A 6,769-nucleotide genomic window follows, 5' to 3' on the forward strand; every position below is an offset into this window, starting at 1 on the left:
GACCTTTTCAGAGTTAATTGTCTTTCTCTCTTCCAAGGTTCAACCAAAATCAACACTGGAGAAGACCATCCCAAAACCCTTAATCATAAAGTCAAATAAACAGCAGAATTTTAATTAGTCTGGCTCTGGTTACACCTGAAAGTATTAAACATTTCTCTGGGACCGGATTAACAAGAATGAAAATAAAATAAATAGGCCAATCTCTCAATTTCTTTTAAAATGGTGCTGGATATGTTTTTACTGGGAATATGACTTTATACGAATTAATCCCATCTGTATTTATGTTTATGCACCTTGTTTAATGTCACGATTCTGCCTCCAGTAGAGTTAAATAATCAAAACCAAAGAAAGACCAAGATTAAACAAAAAGGACTAGTATATGATGAAAGTGTTTCTCTGAGCAATCTTTTTTTAAAGGGAAATTGAAACCGTCTCCTGTTTGCATTAAAGGGATAATTCTATCATAATGTATTAATAATTCAGGCCTATTTTTATTATTCATATGAGACAAGTTTTAGAATAATATTTTGAATAATATTTTTAGAAAATATTATTAATACTTGGAGAAATTAGATCAAGCCAGAAGTGGCTAGTAGAGAGAGAGGAAGTGCAACACAGATTTAATCAGATTTTTTCACCACATATATTATATATTTGCAGCAAGGGTTTGCTTTACCTATTATTTTCCGTATTTTGTGCCCTTGAGGCTGACAAGCCAAACAAAACCAAAATTCAATTAACAGACATCTAGAGAGAGCATACTATCTTACAAAAATCTGACTAGATAACAGTACCTATAATCAAAATTAATTTATCAGTACTTTTTACACCCCTGCAATACATCACAGCACAATTACTGTCTCCATGTACTGTGCAACAATACAATCATTGCCAGTGATTTGTGCAATAAACAGAGTGTACAACCAATAATAAAAAGTTCCATATATGAACCTGAACTGCAGTCACTATATAAAATCAATGAAATAACCTGAAAACAATCTCGATTGTTACATATAGCCTACACACAATCTGCATGCATGTTGATTATTCATTGTAAACATGGTTTGAATGAGCAGGAAAAAGAGAACAGTTCCACATGTCTGTTCTTTCAGTTCAGGTCATTCATTTAAACTCTTGGTTTTAGCTGTGATCACTTCCATGATAAACATGTAAACACTCATCACGTTTAATATACCTCAGCGGTTTGAGCAAACAGAAGGTCCTTGATTTCTGGAAGCAACCATCAATCATTTCTTCCTCATCTATTTTCCCAGGATATGAAATCACACTGGAAAGCTGTCCAGGTTAAAATGGTCTGTTTGGGGGTGGTTGACCCTTCACACCCACACTGCGTACTTTTGTATGCTTGTCAACGGTCTGTGTGCTCCATTAATAACCATGTAAAAGGTGAGTAGGCAACAAATATACAGCTTCATTGCTATTGTTTCCTTAGAGGAAAGGTTCATCGCAAAATTAAAATTCTGTTATCATTTACCCACCTTCATGATGTTCCAAACTTGAATGACTTTAATTTTCTATCATGGAATACCAAATGTCATGCTGTTATTTTTTATATATATATATAAAATAAGAGCATATTGTAAGCAGGAACTGTTAAACACCAAAAAGAACATAAAAGCACCATAAAAGTATCATCACATTGGTCCATGAAACTTCTAAAGCCATACATTTAATGATAATTTTCCCTTCCCTGCAAATCAAATTCAGCATGCATACATTTTTATCAAGTCGTATTGCGCATAAATCTGACATGCAAAGTTTCCATCTGCAAATAGAGATTTGCAGTGATAACAAAAGGCCGTAGGCAGTGGGGTGAGTAAATGATGACGGAATTGTGATTTTTGGGTGAAGAACAGTATTAAAGGGACTGAAACCAATGAGGTTTGAAAGCAGAATTGGTTTTAGTCTTGGACACAGTTTTAACTGCTACATGCACATGTAGCTAAAGGGACTTGGAACAGTACAGAAAAAGTTTAGCTAAAACCTCAAATGTCAACCACTGGTGATTATCAAGGTAGCAATCCCTGAGAATTTCACCACATAACTGTAGCATATTAGCTTACCAAAACCATGAAATACTGCAGTTTAAATTTAGAAGAAAATACAGAACTGACTGACAAAATAGGCTAATGGTCTAACCCATGCAAAATGAAAAACAGTATGCAGCAGCTGTACATCTGAGGAGCCTGTGGCTAAACGGTATGATGTCCATGTAAAGAAAACTAACTCAACAAAAATTTTTAAACTTCAGTTTTGACCTGCTGCAAGAGTGTTACCACTGAGGTACCTGTAACATTATCATTGGTGACTGCAAGCTCAGTAGAGTGCGTGTTGAACCTTCCATGGCTTTTTGAGCAACAGCATAAGACCCGAGTGCAAGCTTCCTGAGCCTTCTGGATGCCCTTTTGGGCACTCTCACTGATAAAACAGTAGAGCGCTGGATCGGCCACGCAGTTAAAACTAGTAAGCAACAGTGAGAAATGGTAGTAGTTGAAAATTTTCTCAATGAAATCGCAGTTCCGCTCCAATATGGTGCGTACTAGCAGGAAGATGTGGTATGGTGAGAAGCAAACCAGGAAGATGACGATGGTGCTGGTCACCAGGTACTTGATACGAGTTTTCTGGACAGTCTGCGTGCCTGCACTCTTGCCCACTGCTCGGAGAACTCTAAAGTACGACACGGAGAGGATTCCTAAAGGGAACAAGAAACCTATGTAAAAGCGGTAGTAGTTTATTGGGTACTCCCATGTCTTCATGGGATAGTGCTCAAAGCACACAGATTGGTTGTGCTTGTCCTTGCTGAGCTCCTTGTGCCGGAAGAACACCACTCCTACAGCAATCTCTTTGAGCCAGACCACCGTACTGACCAGCGTTGCTGCTCGTACCGTTCTGAAAGCCGAGAAGCGGAAAGGGTAGACCACCGCCAGGTAACGGTCAATGGAGATACAGCACAGAAAACCAATGCTGACGTAGATGTTCTCGTACAGCAGGAAACCACACAGTTGACAGAGCCACTCCGAGCCGCGCCAGTCATCTCCTTGGAAGATGTACTTGAGCCAGAGGGGCAGGGAGGCCAGGTACAGCAGATCGGATATGGTCAGGTTTAACAAGTAGACCCCCAGCTCATTGCGGGCTTTCAGTTGCAGCCAGGCATGGTAGAGCGAGTAAGCATTGGCGGGAAGACCCACTAGCAGGACAAGGATGTACGCACCCGAAAACAGGTACTGGTGAATCTCGTGGCTTATAGTGCAGTTTATTTGCTCCTCAGACATGTTCATCTTTCTAACCTCATGTTCGCAGAGTCTTATTCAACAAGTGTAGGTAAGTTCGTAATCATCAAAAGTCTCCAAATAACATTCCATGTATTCTGTGGGAAGCAAACAAAATTGCATAATTAGTGTGTCCAAATACCACCACAGTATTCATACATCCAAGAAAATACCCTTATAAATCTTTCACTGAAATTCTGATGTATGTATTGGACGTCATGGGACAGTTAATCTGTGAAGGTTATCTTAAAAAAATCTAACTTTTGATGGCTTCCAGTAAATACTTCAGTTTAAGCAGACAGAAGTTGTACTTCTGCATGCCTGAAAATAGCTTTAACGGCAAACGTTTTGTGTGTGGGCTATGTCCTTCATTCTCTAAACTATTCTAAACATACAGGAAGAGGTATTATAAAGTTGAAGGAAGTGAGAAACTCATCTGCTACTTTCATAATTTGCCATTTGACAAATCCAGTTACGCAATTCATATTTTCCAATTGGCTTTGATGAGCAGAGCCTGTGCAATGCAATTGCATCTTAAACATCTACTATATAAATCCTAATTCATGTCATGGATTTGAGTAACATACGTGGCTCTTTTCAATCTGGTACGCAGAATGCTGATGAAAGGTGTGAGATATAATGGGATTGAGACCTTGACTGCAGTGACTGCTGTGGACAATAACAAAAGAGACCAATAAAGCAGTGTGAACAACATGTTTCATCACCAATCCATTAAATGATTAAGAATTTGTCCCTGCATCTGAGAAATACACGACAACTTCAATAATACTGCTCAGACATGCTAAACATCATCTGTGCATGTACATCAATAAAACCCAGACCAGTCTCAATATGGGAAAGCTGTTTTCAGTAGAATTGTTTTCTGTTCTTGGAAGTTACTTCAGATTTTGTCTTTTATATTCTATTTGGAGCCAGCTTCAGCCACCTTACAGAGAGACTTGCCTATAGAGATTTGACATTTCCCAAGCAAACTATGAAGCTGTTCCTCTATGAAACTTTGAAGTCCTATACTGTATATGAGAACACAAGCAGTTCAATTCCTGTTCAGAACAAAAAATAGTTTGGTCAGAATAATGAAGCAATGTGTTACTGTGCTTTTGGGTATGGGGTGTTCTTAAGCACAACAATGCGTCAATAATCCAAAAACTACATTAATCATTACTAATTACAGAATTTTTTTCCCCCTGCCAAGCTGTAATATGCTTGCTGAACAATGTTGAAGTGTGGTCACAGATGTGGGTCTGTGTACAAAAGCTTCAAACGCATCTTATCCAATTCAAAGTCAAATCTATATTTATCTATTCACACAGGCGCGCGCGCGCATTTTTTATTGTTACACAGCAGAAATAGAAAAGTTCTAGATTAGATTGCATATTTTATGCCACGCAATTCTTGCATAAATGAAATTATGAAAACGAGAAAAAGAAAAAAAACAGCTGAGGATGTTTAGCCTAATTCAGGTCGATTATTATTGTCTAACATAAACCTAATAACGTTACTCGGACAGCAAATGTGGTCAAACGTTTACTTGAACGTGCCTCTCTAGCTGATACACTTCATTTGGACATTAAATGTTTAACCTATTAAAGCCATGTAGCCTACAGTACTCCACACCCGTTGCATTTTGACCAAAGTTTGCCATGCAAACATGACGTGTTGTAGGCTGATACAGAAAAAAACAACAAAACTAGTATTAGTTTGTGCATGTAGGCTAATATTCGTTTTTATTATTAATGTTGTACACACAGACACAGACAGTAGCCTGTTGGTCAGAAGTGCATTTTGTAGATTCTCACTTAATAGGCTGAGAAATGATCTGGCTGATAGGCTATATAGTAAAAGTGCGTTACAAATAGATGTCGGAAAGCTGTCAAATATTAATCAGCATCATTTATTTGCTACTTCACTACGAATAGCATGGTAGCTGTATTTTCTGGCAAAATACCACAATAGTTATAATTTCGTTATAACTGATTTTAAACGTTTTAGAAATGTTCATATTGCATCTCTGTCTCCTGCTTTTTTTTTCGTATTGACAGTAGAATATAATACTCAGTTTACTGTAGCAGCAATTACTGTTTTTTTAAGGAATATGAGAGTATATCAGATTTAATGAAAGTGCATTACCTTAAAATCGCTGGTTTTAATCCCACGCGACTCATTCGATGCATTACTGAAGTGTGATGAACATCCTTAAACTCAGCCACTCCACCGACTCTGTCATTGAGTTGCGTGCTTCTATTCGTTTACTCGTGGGAGGGATTTTTTTTGTTGTTGCAGAAATTACGCTCTCGGGTTCCGGGGTTGTCGCGTCGGAAAGGGGAAGAAATTAAATTGCGTCAACATTTTTTAGCGATGATGCGCGCAATTACTCAAAGCGAAATTACTAATCTCAAGTGCCTTCCACAGACACCGGATGTGTCTCGGATCCTATAGTGACCTGCCTGCACAGACGGCATGCCTGGGCTGGAACCGACATGAAACTGGCATGCAACGCAACTGTAGCCTAATGTCCGAAGTGCTGTCTCGGTAGGCAGCTCCGTTGCATAACAGACTCATGTTTATCTACCTGTTGAGAATAAGATTAATTATGTATAAATACATAAGTAAACATTAAGGTCTCTTCAGTGAAATTGTTCACAGGTTTGGACTGAGCGCAAAGGAAAGGACGCGTTTCAAACTGTTGCATTCCTCGAATATTCACACTTTGGTGTCCTATAACGTTTTTAACGCATTTTTGTGAAACTAGCTATGTTTGATAAACTGTTATTTAACATAAATTTAAGATAGCATGAAAAAAAAAAAAAAATATATATATATATATATATATATATATATATATATATATGAAGAGTTCAGATGCACAAGCCTCTAAGTTCCTTCTGAAAATGTTCATGTAAAATGAAAATTTTTTTATCAGGCTCCTATATTTATGTTCAGTTATTTCACTTTAATTGCACAGAAAGGCACCTATACATTGCCATTAGAGTAAAAGCACTGAACCTCCACATAGGAGCTTGATAAAAATGCCAATTTTACATGATTTCCTCAGTTACAAAAAATGTAACATTGTTTAAAGTTGTGACAACCAAGTCATAACTTATAGACACTTATATGGCAGGATAACTAGCCTAAACCTCATCTCTTTTCTCAGTTTTTAGCTTCATTCGTCAAGTTCAAATTGTAGCTCTTGTTACTGAAATAAGAGTTGTTGAAGTTATTGAAAGAAGACCAAACAAGTATTTTGTCTTGAATTCAATGGGAAACATCCAGCCAAATTAGCTGGATAGATCAAGTGGCATCTCAAGATATGCTGCAACCCCTTTACCCATTCTGGCATAGTTTTTTCTTTCTTTTTTTTTGAGGATTTTGTATTTAATTTTTGTAAATTTATTCTGAGAGCTAGAAAATCAGTTTTAAACTTTATGCATGTCATAAAAACGAATTTACTCAAGATT

General features: G+C 37.4%; 1 protein-coding gene across 1 annotated transcript; it reads right to left on the reverse strand.

The window, feature by feature from the left end:
- Window positions 1-2,261: 2,261 nt before the first annotated feature.
- Window positions 2,262-3,299, reverse strand: LOC306886439 (ovarian cancer G-protein coupled receptor 1-like; the record flags this gene model as incomplete). The annotated part of the gene is made up of 1 exon (XM_079443542.1): window positions 2,262-3,299. One exon carries the CDS (start codon window positions 3,297-3,299, stop codon window positions 2,262-2,264), a length of 1,038 nt encoding a protein of 345 aa, XP_079299668.1.
- Between the last annotated feature and the right edge of the window lie 3,470 nt (window positions 3,300-6,769).

Source organism: Barbus barbus, assembly GCF_936440315.1.
Source record: "Barbus barbus genome assembly, chromosome: 20".
Lineage (NCBI taxonomy): Eukaryota > Metazoa > Chordata > Actinopteri > Cypriniformes > Cyprinidae > Barbus > Barbus barbus.